At 43.4% G+C, this 18,979-nt stretch overlaps 1 protein-coding gene across 4 annotated transcripts in view; it reads right to left on the bottom strand.

The window, feature by feature from the left end:
* RCC1L (RCC1 like) overlaps positions 1-18,979 on the bottom strand; it is a 47,760-nt gene that overhangs the window by 12,127 nt on the left and 16,654 nt on the right. For 2 of the 4 annotated variants that reach the window (XM_075073924.1, XM_032786934.2), the window contains 5 exons: positions 16,931-17,112; positions 4,868-4,952; positions 3,986-4,159; positions 3,231-3,316; positions 1,036-1,653 (listed from right to left, as the gene is read on the bottom strand). In XM_075073924.1, the coding sequence (XP_074930025.1) occupies positions 1,576-1,653; positions 3,231-3,316; positions 3,986-4,159; positions 4,868-4,952; positions 16,931-17,112 (605 nt within the window). In that variant the 3' untranslated portion in view covers positions 1,036-1,575. Of the gene's footprint in view, positions 1-1,035; positions 1,654-3,230; positions 3,317-3,985; positions 4,160-4,867; positions 4,953-16,930; positions 17,113-18,979 lie in introns of those variants that run through there. The other 2 variants (XM_032786933.2, XM_032786932.2) reach the window with 2 other exon arrangements.

Raw genomic sequence — 18,979 nt, 5'->3', positions numbered from 1 at the left:
GCTGTTGGGTGTTCCACAGAACCCTCACTGCCTGCCCAGACAGCTTTCTGAGGTGATGTACAAAGAGGAAAGGTTGGGGTATGCTGGACACAAGCAGGCAGGTGGAGTCTATGCTGACAGGGTTGAATGACATCAAAGCCAATGAGCAGTCACCATCTCCATAAAAACTGGAGCTGGAGCGAGCAGCTTCGATGTGGGCAACAGCTGGGTGGACAGATGCATGATTGTTTACTGGGCAATTACCTGTAGGGTAGAGACAAGAGCAGCCAGCTTCAGAAGGGACTACTGAGCTCATGGCACATTGTGGAAGAAGTCAGGTGATGTCGTGTGCCCACTGTATACTAGGCTCTAGCATGGTCAAAGGTACAAAGGTTGTGTCTTTGCTACTGCCAAGTCTTGGCCTGGGGTTCATTCCCTCATTCCTGGACTTTTGCAAAGATACTCCTGTCAGGTTTCCCAAATCCACCCTATTCCACTATAATTGGGACTCCCCTGCCAATCTCTCTGCCTTGGCCTAGATTTTCAAAAACAGGAGCCTCAAGTTGGCAATCCCATAATCTATTTTCAGGTTTTGAAGTGTTTAGCTCCTGTCAGCCCCCACTGGGGAAGGAGGGCAGAGGTCGTGCACAGTTGGCACCACTGTCAAGAGTTGTGTGTGAGGAGTTAGAACCTTATAGACAATTATACTTATCCTGAAACCTGTGCTGCTGTAGTATAGACATACCTAAAGGTATAAATTAATGTAGATCACTGCTCCTTTCTTCCCACACCTCAGCATATGGAACACACACAGGGGCTCTCACTCCAATGTATCTGTGGCAGTGAAGGAATGTGAAGTCCAATGGTGGAGGGTTAACTTTCTGGAGGAAGGAAACCTTTGTCTACCTGCACTGGAGCAAGACTGTGCTCTGCCTTTATCTACTCACAGGTGAGTGAAACATAGTGTAGCTCTGCGTTGGGTGTAACACGTACAAGGACATGGGTCAAACAGTGCATGACCAGTACCAGATGCTGAAGAATAGTTTTGCCAGAGTGTATTTGTCAGCACATATTTATTTCATCCCATAATACAACTTTTCCTGTAGGAAACATGGTTGGCTCAGGCCACCACCCGCTGAACGTGACAGCAGTGATGTATACTCGTTTACAACTCTACTACCATCTGTACAAGTAAGTGCACCTAATACTATGTACTGCAATTTCCTCATGGAGGAACACAGTAAAATGGTCATAAAACAGCTCGCCTTCTTGCCTTAATCCCTACACATTAGCAGAACATTGCTGCCTGGGGGCTTGGCCGGAGGGTGGTTGGACTCTTTGATATGCTCATCTTTTCACCATCCCTATGGGAGGAATGCAAGGCTCTCTCCCCAAGAGTAACTGGAGGCTCTGGACATGAAAAAACAGTTAACAAGGTTCCCAGCATCGCAGAGGTTCTTCACATGCTCTGTGTGTGTAGTCAGTGCAGTATTATATTACTTAACATGAGCACAAGGGCTTCTCCTTAATGAAAGTGATCATGGGTTCATCTTTTACCAGCCATTCCCCATGCATAGCTGAGGTACAGCACAGCTGCTAGATAAATGATTTAACCAGAGTTACCATGTGATCAACTCCACAAGCCACATCAACTACCTCGCCTGGGATTGTCACCTGGAACAGGAAAAAAAGAAATTTGCTTTCAGGCTGTGTCTGTCACCTGTGTGCATGCACCCCTACCAGCCAGGCTGAGGTGCTTTGAAAGTGCAAGCTGTAGAATGTTTTGGTGATGAGGTTCAGTCTCGGGAATTGAGATTAGACTGAAGCAATGTCAGCTCCAATCACAGGCACAGAAACAGCCAATCCTACAGAATTCATCAGCATGCTGTAAAGTGCAGACTCTAGTAGTTTTCCATGGAAGCACATAATGCATTTATGGAGCGAGCAGAAAGCGCTAAATCAGACCTGGTTTGTTGGGAAATGCAGGGGATTGTGGCCCCAGCCCATCTGTTCTGAAAGCAGCACTTTGAGTGGAAGGGGAATAGACTAGAACACAGCAAGATGATTTGTTTAAGCATCAGAGAGGTTGGTGTAGCTAATCACTGAGGACAGACAGACAACAGTTAAAGCCTGGGAGACTCTTCATGTTTGGTCTCAGTTCAAGGACAAGGGTGGATTTTTGAACTGGGAGCACAAGCAGATTAGTCATGCAAGTTATATTGAGGTCTTTCTTTAAGAAGAGCTGAACACTAGAGTTTCAGATGTGCAGTCCTCAATGAGGAATGAAATAGCTGCTAATGGCTGATTGCCTTTTCCACCACCTACCATAATTACAGCAATATTTTGCCTTCTAAGGGGGGTTAATAACTAACAGAACACTATAGATGGTGGAGCTCATGCTGCTCCTCTTTTAAAGTAAGCTGCATTGCATCCTATTCCTGATCGTTTTTAATGAACACAGCACTGCCATCTACTTTGCTAGTAGCTATGTCCAGGGAGAAATAGGACAGTTAGAATTTATGCACTTGGCATTTGTGCCTGTTAATTAGTGTAGAAATTTAACTACCATAGTATAATTTTGTAGCAAACCTTAACTATCAAAGTTGTAAATACTTCTTCCTCACTTATTTAAACTGCACTTCTGCACAAAATGGTCCCTGCTTTAATGTTTTTTCCTTCTCTCCCTTATTCTGTTTGTAGAAAGGATATTTTATGTGCCAAAAACAATATGCATGTGACGTGTAAGCTGAGAATTCAAATGTAAAGTTAGACAGTTGTGCCATGTGCTTATCTCGAGTTACCTTAAAGGAGCCTGAGTTTCAGAGGGTGACAGCTCGAAAATCTTGTCTGAAATGCACAGACACTTTTGGACTCGATGCTCCGTGGACATAGGTATGGGGATTTTTTCTTTAATTTAAATGAACTTTCATACCATGTTTGACATAATATTGGCCATCTCTGCTGGACAGAGCTTGGGCTCTGACACTTGGTATACAGAGCACTTAACTAGAGCCCAAATCTCTCAGTTCTACTGCTACAGTACAGACTAATTATAAAATGGCAGAACAACTGGAGACACCATATAGCTCTGACCTGACTCCATCCCTTTTGGTCAGGAAGTCTGAGAAGGAATTGATAAGATCATTGTGCATTAGAAGTTTTCATGTTACTTTCAGTGCCAAAATCCCCAACTAGGCACTGAGGCCTCACTGCCCCCAGGACATGGTTGTGCTTGAATGCAGTGTACTTACCCTCCATGGGAAATACTGGTCTTCCATTCTTCCAATCCCCAAGCACCCCCTTATATTCTTGCCCCATACAAACAGCTCTCCTCTGTCTGCAACAAGCAAAAAATGTTAATACCTTGGTGCAATGACATGCACTCTCCCTTTCCTCAGTCAATGTGCCCCCAGTATTATGGGAAGTCACTTGAAGGAGATGGTGTAAATTTTCCCATTTGGCTATAGCTCAAGTCCAAAATTCAACCAATATCAAGGTATTTTACCTATCACTGAGGGAAGCTTTTGCTCTTCAGACAGAGTAGCTACATCAGCTTTTGAGGTGCAGACCTTTGTGAGTTAACAAGTCTTTATTTTCTTCACAGACAAGCTTGATTTATTATAGTTACAGCTGCCCTAACAGTGCTGCTGAGATTGTCATGTCTGTATTTGCATGGTAATGCTATGGTTTTTCTGCTTCAGTTAGTTCAACTTGCATATATTTGCTGGCTGCAATTTCGAAAGCAAAGGGAAGGGGCACAGATCTGTTTTACTGAACACAGAATAGGAATTTATCACAGCCATGTCTATAGAGGCCAGGCTGGCATTGAGATGGTCTGACTGAAAACATAATCAAACCCATTGCATTGTTTCAGCATGGTATTTTGGAGGTTTACATTTCACCTTCAAGGAGTGTGTTTTAGAAACCGAAACATCTCAATAAGATTTTAAAAGGGGAACAAATTGAAGAGACAGTTTCACCACTGATCCATGGCCTGGAAACTTACTGTTAAGTGCAGCAAAGTGGCTCAGTCCGCAGCGAATGCGAGAAATGCGGGTGTCGGGACTGAAGTCTGACAAGCCAAAGAGTGTGGGTGGGATCATTTCTGGAGTTGCTGTTTCCGTCAGGTTTGGTCCTTTCCCAAGAATTCCATATCCCCAGACAAAGACATTTCCTTCTCCTGCATTACAATAAAAACAAATGGTGTGAGTACATTCACTATTATGAAATTAATACAGGCTCAGATCTAATAAGACCCAAATTGCTATTTTTTTTTCTTTGTGTTTTTTTTTAAATAGTCAGAATGACTTGCCAAGCCCAATGTGTTTCCATTTGGTGCCTTTCTGCATTTGAATTCTCTCTAACTTTGCCATAGATCATGTTTCCCAAATGTAGTTCTGCCTCTGCATTATTAAAACTGAATGGTTTCAGTTTGTTTCTGAGATAGAACAGGTCCACAGTGCCCATGGTATAACATACAGAGACACTTATGTGTCAGCATTCCTAACCTCTTTGATTTGTGACGAAGTCCTGCACTAGCCAGCTCTGTTTCTGGTGTGAGACTTCAAAAAGAAGTCTTCAAGTTCAGTACTTGTGAAAGCTGCCAGATGGACAGTGTGGAACAATTAAATCATATAGACACAGCAAAGTCAACAGCAGTGCATGCTCCCTGTACCAATATGCCTCAGCTCTGACCTTCAGGAACCTCTAGGGCTGAGTATTTCATTCCTAACACCTGATTCAAGCCCTCTTAAAATAACAGCTTGTAAAAAGTCTGAATGTCAATCACGTCAGACATCTGTAAAAGGTATAGCAATAGTGTAAATCTGTCTCCTTTCCCACCGTATTAAATCCAGCAGGAGCCCTGCAACAGCAAAAATGAACTCACCGTTTACAACAGCATTGCCTGTCCCTCCACATGCAGCATCCTTTATCTTCCCAATCTTGAATGGTAAGTGCCTTGGAACATTCACCTATTGAGAAAAAACCAAACAATTCTGGCCTCAGAGAATGCATACACCAGCAATCAGAACCTGGACATGAACTGGAGGTTTTGGAAGTTTCTCTTAGGGCAAAGAATGTAAACAGTGTATACAGAATGTCTGCTGTCTCCTTTCTCTCCTGTATCCATAGGATTGTTCAGGTGGTTACGTAAACTATGGATGCTTCCTCCCTCTGCCTGACAATGAACTATGTTCAGTTGAATGAGGCCAAAGGAGAAGACAACTGATTGGGGGAAGTGGCAAAGCTGAAACAATCCACCTTGCACTACAAAAGTGAAGAATTTGAAGAGGTGCGTACGTAAAGGAATCCAGTCATCCCAGAGCTGAACTACTAGATATGACAAGACAGCTAGCCCCTCAACAGGTGTGTTTGCAAACACTCACCAGAGAGGCCAGAAGGCCATAGGCTGTAGCCCTTTTGTGACAGAGTTTATAAGACACTGGAAAACCTATAGTTTAGTGGGTGTGAATGCTCAGTGTTAGATAGATGAGCATTTCCTTTTCCAGAATAGTCATTACCCAAACTTGGCTCTAAGACCACATCTTTGGTGACCAAGCACTCTAACCCCATTTCCAGTTGCTCTCAGTATCCTCTCCAGGAAGCCTCAGATTGGAACAGTCTGACCCCAGGCTATTTAACCTACTAATTATCTCAAACATCCTTCCAAACTAGATAATTAGCCATAAACTGAGGAAACATCAGGATTATCAAAGGGAACTAAACTAAACATTTACTAAAATAGCATTAGTTTGATGGTCTGCTCTTAATTTTCCTTGAAATATAGCTGAATATTAATGAACTATTAGAATATGACTTCTCACAGACTCATAGGTCAGAAGGGACCAATATGATCATCTAGTCTGACCTCCTGCACAAAGCAGGCCACAGAACCCTACCCATCCACTTCTATAACAAACCCCTGACCCATGTCTGAGTTACTGAATTCTTCAAATTGTGGTTTGAAGACCTCAAGCTGCAGAGAATCCACCAGCAAGCAACCCACGCCCCACGCTGCAGAGGAAGGCGAAAAACCTCCAGGGCCTCTGCCAATTTGCCCCGGAGGAAAATTCCTTCCCGACCCCAATGTGACGTTATTGATATAAACGGGGACCATATAGAACATGGACTGTAACCATGGTCATGTAGCAGCACCAGATTTTATGTAAAGGGGGTCATATAAGGTGTCTAAGACTAGGTTACGGGTTATGATTATGCTGTATGTATGTCTATCATTTTTGTAGTTGAAGTTATGAATATTGGCTGTATACTGTCTGTATTTCAAAATTGTGATGTGTTACTGGGAAAGATCCCAGACAAGTTGGTGTCAGCTCTGTTTAGCCTGCTTGATGGCCCATTAGCTACACAATTGACCCATACAGAGAAGGCAGTTATGCCCTGTGACTCAGCAGGGTGTGCAGAAACTGGCCCATGTGACTGCAAACTCCATTTTGCTGTAACTTTCCACAGTAGGAACATCGCAGTGTTCTTACACCTGGAAAAGCCTCATCTCCATTTTGTCTTTAATCCTGCTTCTTACCTCTGGAGGGACTTTGCTACAAGCTGAAGCTCTGCACAAAGGACTGATGACCCATTGCAGCAGGGGATGTTCTCCAGAGATTTGATTTGAACCTGCAGTTTAGTCCATCACTGCTACAAGCCTGAACTAAGAACTTTGCCATTACTGTACGTAATTGATTACATTTAACCAATTCTAGCTCTCATCTCTATTTTTTTCCTTTTATGAATAAACCTTTAGATTTTAGATCTAAGGCTGGCAACAGTGTGATTTGTGGGTAAGATCTGATGTGTATATGTGACCTGGGTCTGGGGCTTGGTCCTTTGGGATCGGAGAGAACCTTTTTCTTTTCCTGGGGTGTTGGTTTTCATAACCATTCATCCTCAGGAGGGTGGCACTGGGAGACTGGAGTGTCTAAGGAAATTGCTTGTGTTACTTAGGTTAGCCAGTGGGAGAAACCAACTCATTTTTGTCTGGCTGGTTTGGTTTGCCTTAGAGGTGGAAGAACCCAGCCTTAGGCTGGTGACTGCCCCTGTTTGAGCAGTTGGGTCCACACGAACTGCATCGTCACACCCAAATATGGCGATCAGGTAAACCTGAGCATGTGGGCAAGACTCACCACCAGCACTCAGGAAAGAGAATCTCTTCAGTAACTCAGATCCCACCCTCCAACATCTCATCACAGACTCAGACGCATGGGCAGACTTGACTTATCTGCTGATAAATTGCCAAAATTAAATATCCTATCCACTACCATCCCTTCATAACTTATCAAGCTTAGTCCCTTTTAAAGCCCCCAGAAAAATTAATGTTCTTTGCTCACAATACCCCTTGGAAGGCTGTCCCAGACTTCACTCCCAGGAGTGTTACAAAACCTTTGGTCCTAATTTCAAGTCTAACTTCCTAATGTCTAGTTTGTGTTAACCCATTTTTCTTGTCTACATTGGTAGCTAAAATAATTCGTCTCCCTCCGCTACAGTTATCCCCCTGATATATTTATCAAAGAGGCAAGCATATCCCTGCGCTTTCTTTGGCAGGCTAAAACAGCCAGCTCTTTGAGTCCCTTTCACAAGGCAGGTTTCCATTCCTCGGATCAATCCCAGTAGCCCGTCTCTGAACCCGTTCCCAGTTTGAATTCATCCTTGCTTAACATGGGAGACCAGAATTGCACACAGTATTCCAGAGGAGGTCTCACCAGCACCTTATAAGAATGGTACTAAACATCTCCTTATCTTTGCTTGGAAATACCAGCTGAAGCATCCTAAAACTGCATTTGCTTTTTTAATGGAACATATTCATCGGTGGGCTCCATAGTCATCCTGCAATCAACCAATACTCCCAAGGTCCTTCTCCCCTGCTGTTGCTTCAACAATATGTCCCCAATGTCTATCTAAATTCTTAATTAATTATTAATCCCTAAGTGCATGACCTTGCTTTTTTACTATTACTTGAGTTTTACAAGGTCATCCAGATCTTTTTCCGTAGGATATCCCAGTCATGTCCGTTTAGCATACCCCCACAGCTTTGTGTCATCGCGCAAAGTTTAGGCACATTCGTGCTCTGTGGTGGCGCCAAGGTCCAGCAATAAAAGGTTAAATAAATGATCAGTCCCAAAACCGACTTGACGGAAACTCCACTAGTCCTCTTCCAGTCTGACAGTTCACATCCTTCAGTATCCACCGTGCTGGAGTCTCCCGCCTTAAACGCAGTTCCTTTATCTGCCTTACAATTTTCTTTGTGATCCCCATCTTCTCCAATTTAACTAAGAATTCGCCATGTGGAACCGCGTCAAAAGCCTTACTAAAATCGAGGTAAAATAGATCTACTGCATTTCCCTTGTCTAAATAATCTGTCACCTTCTCTAAGGAGGAGATCATGTTGGTTTGGCATGATCTACCTTTAGTAAAACCATGTTGTAATGTGTCCCAATTACCTTTGGCCTCCATGTCCCTAACTACTTTCTCTGTCAATTTTTTTTCCAAGATCTATCTTACTACAGATGTCAAACGAACAGGCCTATAGTTACTTGGATCACTTTTTTCGTTTTTGGAGATAGGAACTATGTTAGCAATTCTCCAGTCATACGGTACAACCCCTGAGTTTACCGATTCATTAAAAATTCTCGGTAAGGGGCTCGCAATTTCATGTGCCAGTTCCTTGAATATGCTTGGATGGAGATTGTCCGGACCTTCCGATTTTGTCCCATGAAGCTGTTCAGATGAGGTAATATCCACCTCCAAATCCTCATTCCCGTTTGTCATCCTTCCATCATCCCTAAGCTCCTGATTAGCCTTATTAATGACTGAGGTGAAGTACTTATTTAGATATTGGGCCATGCCTAGGTTATCCTTAACCTCCATTCCATCCTCAGTGTTTAGTGGTCCCACTTCTTCTTTCTTTGTTTTCTTCTTATTTATATGGCTATAGACCCTTTTACTATTGGTTTTGGTTCCCTTTGCAAGGTCCAACTCTACCTGGCTTTTCGCCTTCCTCACTTTATCCCTACATGTTCTGACCTCCTTAAGGTAGTTTCCCTTGCTGATCACTCCCATCTTCCACTCCTTGTAGGCTTTCTGCTTTTTTTTAATCACCTCTCTGAGATGCTTGGTCTACAACTCCTGCGTATGGATTTTTTCCCTTTTCTTGGGATGCAGGCTTCTGATAGATAGTTTCTGCAGCTGCAACTTAAAGTAGTTCCAGGCCTCCTCCGCATGTAGATCCACAAGTTCTTCAGTCCAATCCATTTCCCTAATTTATTTCCTTAATTCTTTAAAGTTAGCCCTTGAGAAGTCAAAAACCCTAGTCCCAGATCTACTTCTGTTTATCCTTCCATCTAGTTTGAACTGAATTAGGTCATGATCACTCGAACCAAGGTTGTCCCCTACAACCATGTCTTCTATGAGGTTCTCACTGCTCACCAAATCTAAAACGGCATCCCCTCTTGTAGGTTCTTCAACTACTTAGTGAAGAAATCCCTCCGCTATCACATCTAGAAAAATCTGAGCCCTATTATTGTTAGTAGCACTTGTTCTGCAGTCTATAGCTGGGAAGTTAAAGTCTCCCATGATTACACATTTCCCATTAGTGTTTACTTCATTAAGAACATTAAAGAGGTCTCTATCCATATCCAGTTCAGTTCCCGGTGGTCTGTAGCACACCCCAAGCACTATCTCAGGGGAGGCTCTAGTAGGTTTCTTCCCAGTATGATTTTTGCCCAGATGGAGTCTCTCTTGTCCATTCTGTTGCTTCTTATTTCTTTACAGTTAACCTCATCATTGATGTGCAATGCTACTCCACCACCTTTGCCTTGATTTCCGTCTTTCCTAAACAGCCCATAGCCTTTGTCATAAATAGAGAGCTAAGGGTTAATGTTTCTTTCACCTGTAAAGGTTTAACAAAGAGAACCAATCAGGAAACCCGATTTTTCAAAGCTCCGGGGAGGGAATGTTTGGGTCTGTGTCTTTTGTCTGGCTCTCAGCTATGAGAGGGGATTTTTCTATCTATCTTCAAGCTTCTAATGTTCAGTTTCAAAGTTGTAAGTAAGTAAGTGCAAAGGTAGAAAAAACAATAGGCTGTTGTTGGTTTTTTTTGTATTTACATGTGGGTAGTTGCTGGAATGTTTAAATTGTATCTCTCTTTGAATAAGGCTGTTTGTTCATTTTTCTTTTAAGCAATTGAACCTGTATTATTGTCAACTTTGATACAGAGAATATTTTTATGTCTTTTTCTTTCTGTTTTATGTAAAGTGTTCTTTCTGAGACTTGTCTAAGTTTTTTCTCTCTGGGTAGGCTAAGGAACGATGGGGAGGGAAATTCGCTTTGTGTTAGATCTACGGAGGGTGAATCTCTGCAGCACCAGGGAATTGGTGGGAGGGGGAAGAAAGAGAGAATCTTTTCTGTTTCCTTGTATTTGGTTGTCTCTTTGTGGAAGAGAAGAGACATGATTCCTGGTATTGTGATGTAAAGAAAGAGGTTGTATCAGTATCTCTCAGGATAGCCTGGTGAGGGAAGCCTAGGAGGGGGGTAATGGGTTCTCTCTACTTGGTAAAAATAAAATCCAAGGGATTTGGGTTCTTGGGGAGACCAGAGTGAGACAGGCACTATAAAATCTAAGCTGGTAATTAAGCTTAGAGGTTTCATGCAGGCATCCAGATTTGGGAATTATGTTTGATAGCCTTCAATGCCTGTACTCCAGTCATGAGTACTGTTCCACCATGTTTCTGTTATCCCTATGATATCTGGTTTCACTTCCTGCACCAGTAGCTCTAGTTCATTCATTTTGTTACCTAGGCTCCTTGCATTAGTGTACAGACATGTTAATTTTAGGTGTTTGGCTTTACTGACATTCTTTACTGTGCTAGACATAGACATTCTACCACCAGTATCACCTGTTAATCTGGTATGTATACTACCCTTCCTCCTTATGTATGTCAATTCTTCTGTCCAGGGCTGTATCTCCTCTCAAGGTTAAATTCTGGTGTGGAGATCCCCCCCAAATTTCTAGTTTAAAGCTTTCTTAATCAGGAGGGAAATAAATAGACTCCTAGGATGGAGGCTTGCCCAACTAACTAACTCAGGTGAAGTTGTCATAAGTAGATAGGTAAGGGTTAATTTTCTTTTACTGTAAAGGGTTTACCAAGGGAACCAAACACCTGACCAGAGGACCAATTAATCAATCAGGAAACAGGATTTTCAAAAGTAAGGGTGGGAACCTCTGGAGGTTTTTGGCTTTGTTCTGTTTTTTTTGTTTTCCTCGGCTGTGAGTAAACAAGCTTTTCTTCTAACTCCATCTTCTTTCAAATCTTCTCCTAAACATCTGTGAGTACAAAAGAAAACAAAGTAATTGGCTGTGTTGTACTGTGCTGGACTGGTTTAAAGGGGGCTATCTTTTAAATCAGACTGTTTATTCATATTTTCTATAAGCAAGAGCCTGTATTGATCTCTTAATGCAGCATTATTGTTCTGTATTCTCTCTTTTTTATGTAAAGTTATTTTTAAAACTTGGGGGAGTTTCTTTTCCTAGTGAGGCAAAGGGATAGAAATTTCTGTACCAGGTATCTGTCTCCCTCACGGAAGACAGAGACGGGGAGGGAAGCATTACATTCTGTGTCTTACCTTCCTATTGTTCCCAGGGCAGAAAGAGGCTCTGGGGAAAGAGAGAAAGAATCACTTCTGTTCTCTTGTGTTTGAGGTTTTTTCTCTAGTTACTGCTACGAGACCAGGAGGGGTGACTCTCCTGGTGTTAGCTGGACTAGCTTTGAATGCTAGCCTCTGGAGGTAAAGAGCTCTTTGGTTTTGCATTCAAGGCGTTAAGTATAGCATCGCCCAGGCTCACCCAGGAAGGGGGACCCAGGGGTCTGGGTCTTGGGGGTCCCCCCAAGGAATTTGGGGAACCTAGGCTGATAAGAGCCTAAATCTTATCTGGTGGCAGCGAAGTAAAATCCAAGCTGGTAGTGAGCTTGGGGGAGGTTCAGGTAAACACTCAGATGTTGAACTCTAAGTCCCGATTTGAGACAGATGTTTACTACAGAAGTCCATCCTGAGAGAACTGTGTTCTGTCCGTAAATGCTTCCCAATAAGTGTACATCTCAAAGCCCTTCTTAAAGCACCACAGCCCGAGCCATCTGTCAATTGCCATAATCTTGTCACGCTTCTCTAGGAACTGCCAGAATCCCACTGAAGATCACCTGAGCCTCGATTTCCTTAAGTGTCTTCCCCATGCTGGCATAGTCTCCCTTGATACATTCCAGTGAGTATCTAGCCATATTGTTTGTTTCCACATGAAGGACAATCAATGGATTCTTTACTGCTGCTGCTAGAATCCTTTTCAGCCTCAGGTGTACATCCTGTATGTTAGCACCTGGCAGACAGCACACCCTTCTGTTGTCTGGATCAGCTCTAGTTACAGGCCTGTCTTCTTCTCAGCAAGGAGTCTCCTATCATGGAGCTGTGATTGTCTGGTCTGTCTCCTGCACCCAGTGGCTGCAAGTCTTTCTTTGCTTCCTAGTCATCCTTGCAATCCTCCTGGTGCTTATATTTGGTATTGACTCCTTCCCTCCTTCTGCAGGACTGATGGCTGTTCTCTTTTTCCTTGGCCTACCTCCTTCAGTGACCACCTGCTGTGCCCCTTTTTCCTTTTCCAACTCTGCAAACCTGTGCCTGAGTTCTATTGGTCCCTCACTGGCCTCTCTGCCTGGTTCTCTTAGTCACATGCTTCCACTGTCCACTTTCCTCACCCAGCAATCTCTGTTCAGATGTCCTGCTTCCATCTGCATGTCTGAGCTTATCCCTTCAGCCTCCTCATGTCTTTGCTCCCTCATCTGCTCAAACCCCCTTCTACACTCAGGCACAGTTTCCACCTGCATCTCCAGTCCTTGGATCTTTTCTTCCATCAGCTCTATCAGGTGGCACTTCATGCAGATGAAACCCTTTTCAGGTAGCCCCTCCACGATCGTGTACATGCTGCAGCTTCCACATCCAGTCATCCTCATTGTGTCTTTCACTGCTGCCTCTGGATCAGTACTAGCCTTCCCTCCTAGTGCGTGGTGGTCGGAGACACACAGCATAACACAAACCTCCAACAGGCACTGGAACGCTGGCAGAGCATGACCCGCTCCCATAGTCCCCCCGCCCCCTCCCTTGCCAAACTCCCTTGGAAACTCCCCTGTTACCAGCCCTGTTTGCAGGCTCCTGTGCCGCTGCACTACAGGCTGGCTACTATATAGGACCCCGAATCAGGTAAGCCCCACCCTCTAATCAGGGCTCAGCCACCTCCACACACAGTACAATCCACAAACTACAAAAACCTGCTCCTCCAACAGAACTCCCTCTGAAACACCCCTGAGTTGAATGAGGCACACATCTGCTTAATTACCACAGTGCCACATTCAAGGTTGAGTCAGCATTTCAGATCTACTTACCATAAACATTTGCACAATGACCCTGGGGGACTCTTGTAGAAGTCTGTGTTAGACCTAGTAGGGAGGAATGGATGCAATTTACATGCTTCTGGTACTCTCAGACTTACTTACTTACAGTGCACACCTGGTATCCCAGAAGTTTGAGTGAGGCTACATTTGTCACTTTACTGCTTGCTCATGTATTTGAAAGCAGGTTACACATAAATTTGAAATGGATGCTTTTCTTTTAACAAACACCTGAACACTCGTAAGTAAGTGAGTATCATCCCAGTTTACTGCTGGGGAAATTGAGGCAGGACACACCTTGCCCAGTCATCCAGCAGGAAAGTAGCACAGCCAGGGATAGAACCCAAGTATCCTGAGGTGAGTCAAGTCCTAGTCCAGTGCTCTATGCACTAAACTACACTGCCTCAGAAGTGACCTAGTGTTTGTTTGTTTCCTGACTGGATGCCAAAAATACACACTTCACAGAGGCTGAGCTTTCTGCAAACCTTTTCTGTAAAAGGCAACAGCAGAAGCCAATGTCCATGAGGAGCAAAGGTGACAGAAGCAAGTTAAATTTTAAAAAGCAATTGAATGTCTGCACCTTCTGATTTTGGCTGTATTCACTCAGGCTCAGGTCCCTGCCATAGACACAAACCTCAATAAAGGGATGCATTATTTGTACAAGTCAGATTTTTCAAAAAGTACAGGTTGCCTACCCCATTGAGAAAACATTCACCATGAGCCTTTATGGCCCACTGAGTCATGGTACAATGAAAGATCTTTGTTTGTTTGTGAGCTTCTATCAATCAATCAATCACCCTGCAGCAATTGTTTATAATCTGACAGAGGAGAATTCCCAACTCTATGGCAGGCAGTAAATACCAATTCATCTTCTGTGGGGATTTCTGCAAGCCGGCATCAACATACATTACACTATGACATTATCAGCTGTGGCTATTTTAAGAGATGACTTTGTACTCAATTAGACATTGACTGACACTATTTCATTTCCTGCCTTAAAATTAATGATGGGAGGTTGGAAAGGATTCAGGGTTATATATAGAAACAAGGCTTAATTGAATTTATTTTATGCTTAATGGGTTATGGCAGCTATATTTTAAAATGTTTGTTTTGTTTACATATATTGAATCACAAGGAGGCTATGCATGCTATGGGTCTACACTCATCTAGGAAACTATCAATCAATCAATCAATCAATCAGCCCTGACATCAGACTGACAAGTATAAAAAAGAACATGTAAGTTAGGTTGAACATGTAGAACTTCTCTATCTGCAGATTTCAAAGAAAGAGTTTTACAATAACTGACCCAGTCCTTGTGCAACTCACTCATTGATTGATTCTCATCCTTGTCATACGTATGGAGAGAAAGGGACTGCAGCGCACCCACAAGTGACTGACTTACTTACTTGTTAAAGGTGACACAGTGATTCAATGGCAAAAATAAAACAAGTCGTGGAATTCTGCATCTTGCCAAGGCAACTCCATTACACCAGAGACTGCTCTCAATCAATCACATCACCCCAGTGTACATCCAAAATCTATCCAATGAAGTGGGCCCTGTCATGGTTAATTTCCAAATCTGAACACCAGCCTGAATCCTCTAAGCTTAATTACCAGCTTAGATCCTGTAGTGCTGCCCCTGATTGATAAGATCTGGTCTCCCCAAAACCTCCCCTGGGGACCCACAAGACCCAGATTCCCTGAGTCTCACAACAAAGGGGAATAAACCATTCCCTTCCCCCTCCTCTCTTCCTCCCCTGAGTACACTGTGAGAGATAGATAGATAGATAGACAGACTCAAGCTCCATGAATCTGACACAAAAAGGAAATTTCTCTCTCCCTTCTCCCCCACCAATTCCCTGGTGAGTACAGACTCTATCCCCTGGAGCCTCAACTAGGAAAAAATCCAACAGATCTCAAAAAGCAAAACTTTTAATAAAAAGACAAGACAGAGGAAAAAAAGGACAAGTGATCTCTGTAATGTACATGGTAAATATTACAGGGTTACTCAGCTTATAAACAATAGAAAAAAAAGCTAACACACTTCCAGCAAATACACATCTGCAAATAATGAAAAAGAATTTAAAAGACTATAACCACCTTTTCTTACTCACTCACTATTCTGAATAGATAACAGACTAGCAGGCAGATTGGCACAACCCTGGTTGCACCTCTAGTCCTGTCCAGGACCCCAAGAGAACAAAGCCAAAGCCAAACCCAAAAACCACAAACAAAGGCTTCCCTCCCATGAGATTTGAAAGTATCTGGTTTCCTGATTGATTAGTCCTCTGGTCATGTGTTATTTGTTAACCCTTAGCTATCTGTTTATGACAGGCCCACACAGCCTCACCCTCATATGTTGTCCTATAGGTATAGCATGCAGTTACCTGTGCTGTGTCTCTACCCTTTGTGGCTGGGAGTTTCAGAGTTGCCTGAAGGAACTGATTTAGGTGCCGGACTCTTGTTGATATTCACAACATACAGCCTTCAATCAACTCTCCCTCTGGGACAAACCAACAGCAAGGCTTGGCAGAAAACTCAAGGCCAGTGAGACAACTCATTTGACAGACTTACTTAGGAATTTAAAAACAGAAGATTTTAAGAACATTTAATTGGCTCCTTTGAGTGGGGTCTTCTGCCACTTGTTATTTGGGTCACAATCAATCAGAAGGGTGTGGCTGAATCCCAGCCAGACCAGGAAGCAGCAATGGTCAGGACAAGTTAATCATTGGCTTCAAGCCAGGGGGTCTCTCAGCTTATTATCTTTGAGGCCTTGTGAATTGACTTACTTAGTGCAAGTGAACTACACCTTAAATCCATTTAGAGATTGAAGCTGGAGCAGAATGTGGCCCCCTCTCTCTTCTGGGAGGGATCCTGCACTGAGCACATGATTGCAGAGTTCCCAACTGCAGTGGCTACCCATTAGATTTCTGAGGGGAGTTCAAGGTGTTGCTTGGAAGCCCTAAATGGTACATACCTGCCTACTGGAAGGACTGATTACTGCCAGAGCTGCAGCCAGAAGAGGCACTCCAATTGGAGCACCTCTGGTTTGCAAGCTGGCAGGGTCTTCTCCAGGACAGGCCCTCAATTTTAGACCATACTTCCCTTGCTTGACCTGGAACAGCCCTAAACTGAGCTTTCACAGCAAAACACTAATACAAGCAATACAATTATTCCTGGATGGTAGGACTTAGTGATTGTGTTCTCAAAGGCCCCTGGAGCAAGGAATAGCTACTTATTTTACAGCTTCATGTACAAAACAGTTACAGTGAAGCAGCTCAGGACTGACAAAACCCTGCCTGGGATGATTTCATTGGTGTTGGTCCTGCTTTGAGCAGGGGGTTGGACTAGATGACCACATGAGGTCTCTTCCAACCCAGATATTCTATGATTTTATGTAGATGCTCCATTATTTACATTGTGCCCAGTGGCTAGCAGGTCAGTTGCAGATAGAAAATCATTTTAAAAAGTCATTTAAAGTGAACATTGGAACATCTGACCTAACCTGTGTCATCTCTGTGATGGATGCCAGCTGCATGTATTCAGAGTTTCCCCACCCAAAGAGGTCTCCTTCATCAGAAACAGCCAGACAGCTGTCCCCATACGTGGCGACCTGCACAATATTTACTCCAGCAATATCTCCACCCACTTTGGTGGGCACACTGGTGATATTGTAATGGCCAACACCTGACAAGGAGAGAGAGAAAGACATGCTGTAATGAAATGCTGTACATACTTGTTCATATCAGAAACAAGGCAGATACCATGCATCTTATGGTGCCAGTCAACACAAGGCATCCAAAGACTGGATCTTTGGAAGCAACATCAGAAAGAGAAAAAAGTGCACCTGCTTCTGGAGATCTGTTATCTCAAGGCTAAAGCAAGGATTTGAGTGATGAGTCGCTAGCATGCCCCCTGTGGAGACCGCAGCTCAAATCCCATGTTCGAGCAGTTTGGTGGCATTATGCAAGAACCCATCCTGTGTATTACAGAGATCAAAACAGTTTGGTTCCACTGTCTGTCTCTGTAGAGGAGATGCTCTGCTGTTACAGGCTACAAGAACAACAAGGAGTCCAACTTGAAGACCAACAGATTTATTTGGGCATAAGCTTTTGTGGTTAAAAAAATCCATGCATCTGAAGAAGTGGGTTTTTTTACCCATGACAGTTTATGCCAAATATGTGTGAGTCTTTAGGGTGCCATCAGACTCCTTGCTGTTTTTGTGGATACAGACTAACACAGCTACCCCCTGATACTTGTTACAGTCCAGTGTATTTCAGAGCAGGATAATGCTACACTAAAATACTTGATCTTAATAGGATGGTTAAACAGGAATTAGCTCACAGAAGCCCTATGGTCCATGTTATGCAGGAGGTCAGATTTAAATTATCACAACAGTCCCTTCTATCTTTAATCTATGGAACAGCTGCTGAGAACCTGCATTGTCAATGGGAGTTGCAAGTACTCAAAATCTCCCAGGCTTTTGTGCTAACAGGGCTATTTTTAAAAAAAGGCCCACAACCCTTTACCCATCTTAAGGAAACAGTGGTGAGCCCCCCAGTCACCTTTTTCTTATGACTGCACTGATATGAATCATTCTAGTACCCACCCCACAGACTTCTTTCATGTTGAGCAGACTAGTTAGTTTCTTACCTTGGTACCCATGATCCAAGGCAAGGCAAGGCAAGGCCTATCACCCAAAAACATGCATTGAGAACTAGCAGCAGCTGTAGCTAATGCAACTATTCAAAGCAAAGTATGCTGCAGCAGTTCTTCCTCCATCTGCTACAAAGCTAACCAATTCCTACCCTCTGACTGTTGACTGTCAGCTCTGATTTAAGGCAGAGGAATCTCTCTGCTCACATTTGGAATTCAGACTGATATGTGCCACCCTGTATTTTGGGGGTGGCTGTTAAAAACAGTGAGGCTACCATACAATGGATTATGTAAAGCATGCATACGCCAATTCACCACTTCCCCTCCCCACTTTACACCCCTAAAGGTCCTTCATTGCTATCACCAAACAATCAGGTTTCCCACCAGAGTCAATTAACTTCCATCCTGAATCAACCCAACAGGTCACTATTGAGTGGAAGAGACACCTGTTCCCCTGTCCCGTGGGCTGAGCACATTGAAACAATACTAACTGCACAGAACTCCCATTCCTCACAACATCTCACAGACCAATTGCCTAGAAAACAGTAAATGAGCTTTCTTGATAGCATGGGTCTAGACAATTCAGGAGTGAGACTAGGATCTGGATCAAAAATAAAGTGATTCAACATGACAACTCCTGGGGCTTGATGTGACTGGTCATCATGCTCTTCATTGCGCTCATTTACCTCAGCAGGCTCCTGAGCTAATGCACATGCCAGCACATCTAGGGCTCCCAGGGGATCTATCCCCCTGCTGTGGAACAATTTGTTCACACACCACTTGTGATTAATGGCTGTGTGCGCGCGCACGCACGCTAATGAAAAGATGCAAACAAACTGACAACTTCCACTTAACAGATGTCTGCTCCTGCTCTGCAGAAGTGGCTAAGACACAATCC

The sequence above is a fragment of the Chelonoidis abingdonii genome, chromosome 20 (assembly GCF_003597395.2).
Source record: "Chelonoidis abingdonii isolate Lonesome George chromosome 20, CheloAbing_2.0, whole genome shotgun sequence".
NCBI classification, from domain to species: domain Eukaryota; kingdom Metazoa; phylum Chordata; order Testudines; family Testudinidae; genus Chelonoidis; species Chelonoidis abingdonii.
The sequence above is the reverse complement of the archived record's forward strand: the minus strand, read 5'-3'. Positions and strand labels throughout refer to the sequence as shown.